The sequence below is a fragment of the Lactuca virosa genome, chromosome 5, assembly GCF_052849685.1.
Source record: "Lactuca virosa cultivar CGN04683 chromosome 5, Lactuca_virosa_CGN04683_v6, whole genome shotgun sequence".
Classification (NCBI taxonomy): Eukaryota; Viridiplantae; Streptophyta; class Magnoliopsida; order Asterales; family Asteraceae; genus Lactuca; species Lactuca virosa.
In genome coordinates, this window is record NC_136430.1 from 271,523,656 (window position 1) to 271,526,246 (window position 2,591).

The 2,591-nt window shown below is 33.0% G+C and overlaps 1 protein-coding gene across 2 annotated transcripts; it reads right to left on the minus strand.

Moving 5' to 3' along the window:
• Positions 1-361: 361 nt before the first annotated feature.
• Positions 362-1,828, minus strand: LOC145115925 (transcription factor IBH1-like 1). Of its 2 annotated transcripts, XM_079052280.1 has the most exons (3): positions 1,677-1,828; positions 1,374-1,466; positions 362-1,090 (listed from the first exon to the last, which is right to left on the minus strand). In XM_079052280.1, the coding sequence occupies exon 3, from the start codon at positions 1,079-1,081 to the stop codon at positions 530-532; it is 552 nt and encodes a 183-aa protein (XP_078908406.1). In that variant the 5' UTR covers positions 1,082-1,090; positions 1,374-1,466; positions 1,677-1,828; the 3' UTR covers positions 362-529. The 2 variants fall into 2 exon arrangements, with proteins under 2 accessions (XP_078908406.1, XP_078908405.1); XM_079052279.1 differs by lacking the exon at positions 1,374-1,466 and having other exon boundaries at positions 1,677-1,824.
• Between the last annotated feature and the right edge of the window lie 763 nt (positions 1,829-2,591).

Sequence of the window (2,591 nt, forward strand, 5' to 3'; positions counted from 1 at the left end):
CGTTAACTTAGTTCAATGATACGATGAAAATTATTTAAGCTGCCTTCTTCTTTAAGATGGGCATGCAAGAAGACGTTTTTTTATCTACAGTTGCTTAATCTGTTATATATACTTACACTAATGGAATTATTATCACAGTCTAGTTTAGCCACAAATACATTATTAGGTTGCTGGTGCGATCCGAGAACAACCAAAACCCCATGTGATGTTGCCTAAAAAGAGCTTGGTGATGATGAACGTTACAATCTAGCCAGTTTGGAACCTTAGTAAACTTCTTTATAATTAAAGGCGAGTTATTTATTTCATGGAGAACGTGAGGTAGCTTCATTACGTAGCCGCAAATATTTTTTTGGCTTTGAAGTACAAATAACCAAGGCCTAATCAATACATGGAAATATTGTTTTCTCAACACTCTTTCCTGAGTTTAGAAGAATACATGTACGATTTCTTCAGGCTCTATTTTTAGTGTCTTTCTTCCTGCTACAATTTAGAAATGAACCTACGTTAATAACCTACATTTTTATTTATATTAACTTAAAATCTTGGTAGAATTCACAAGATTCATCATGACATCAACTTGTACCCTAAGAGAAAGTATATAGTCTAATGCTTCTTTAAAGATGGTGAAATCATCCATGGCTTCTCCACCTGGTACAAGTTTTTTAAGCACCTGGGTTTTCTTCTTCACCAATCTTGTAGCAATACAAGTTGCTAAATCTGATCGACGATTTCCCATCTTCTTAATTCGTTTCCCGAAACGAAAACTCGTTTTCAAGATTTTCTTGCTTCTTATTCTCTTGTTGCAAGTGACTTTTTGGTGTGCAACCATGAGCTTTAATTCATGGCGTGCTAAGTTTTGCACAAGAATCTCGTTTTCTTTGTCTTTTTTGGCGTTTGAAATGAGAGCTTTACTCCAAGAAGTTGTAGCATTTTTTGCAGTAGCTAAGGCAATGTCTGCTGAAAGCTTTATTTTCTTCTTTCTTTCCAAGAGATTCATTTGCTTCTTTGAAGAACAACATATTTGAAGTCCCTGAACCCATTTCTTGATAAATTCTTTCTTGAGTTGGCTAGAATTGTGCATTTCAGTTTCCTGAAAATTACAATGATATCGAAAATAAATGTTCACATTTGTAATATATTTTTAGAAAAAACATAAACAAATAAGCACTAAAAATATCATAAAAATGTATAATGTTTCGTAATTATAAAGATGGTAAAAATATGGGATTTGAGTTCTAAAAAAGTCGAATCCATGGATATAGCAGATGTATTAAACTTGCAGCATGATATACATATACATGCCTGTGTATAAGTCTATATTAAACTTAGAGCATGAAAAAAGTAATTAATTCTCAATATAAATGAAGCTTTACATATATACGCCTGTGTATTAAATGATATATATAAGTCTCTATGTGGCATCCGCTCTTCAAGTAAAATGAACACGAAAGGTCATCAAAATATTCCTAAACAATAAATCAAATATAGAAAAAAAGAGATCAGAAAAATCGATAGTAATAATTTTGTGTACAAGACCTTAGAGATAATGGATTTGAGTATAACAACAAAATACATAAAAAATAATACAAGAATTGTTTTATAATTTTAATCATATAAAATAGGAAGTTTGTGCAGCGATCCAAAACAATATGAGTAAATTAATACATGATATGTACCTATAGATTCAGATTCTACTGACAATGATTCATAAGAGGGGTGGGAGAACTGTATATTTGCAGAGCTTTTGCGGGGATGGAAGAACAAAACGTGTAGCAGTTGAAGAAATCGAGAGTTCAGAAGAAAAAAATGGAGTTGAAAGAATTATTTATTAATTGAAAAGGGTAGTTGGTGGGGTTATTAGGAAAAGACATTGCACATGCAATCACATGGATATCCATGGCCTACAATCTCCCTTAAAGCCCTAAGATGGAATGCTCCCTATAGTGCAATTTACCAATACCATTTGATGTTATAGAAGGTTAAATTGTCTTTTATGCATTGAGTTCTACGTAAAGCATTGCAAATACATAGGGATGTAGGTATTCAAATATGAATTAAGGTACGAATAAACATTAGAAGAGTCGTTAGGAGGATGCTCAAAGTCGGGAGATCATATTTCTCAAGATTAGCCTGGGAGACGTTGAAAAGAAAATAAGAGTCGAAATAATAATTAAAAAAACAAAAAACAAAAACATGGGTGTCAATTCCAAGATAGTCGGAAGCCTTGACCATGAAAAGGAAATATTTAATGTAGTCTAGGAATGGTTATGTCATTGATAACAATGAACACATGTGTAAATACCAATCCTTAAGTCAAACAAACAGTGAAATTAGATTCAAACCAAATAATCAAATGGGCCATATTTTTCCTCGTGGGCTGAGTCCAAATAAAAACGAGACAGATGGTGAAAGGAATGTTTGATCCAAATTTCATATGTAACACCCGTTTTTCGAAAAAGGTTCGCTAAAGACTTAAGGAATAAAAAATTAGACTTTTCGGAGAAACCCTTTGGTGCATGGATGCCAACGACATGGCATTAGATAAATGAAACGTGCGTTTTGGGATGCCCACAACGTGGAAAAGGAAAGAC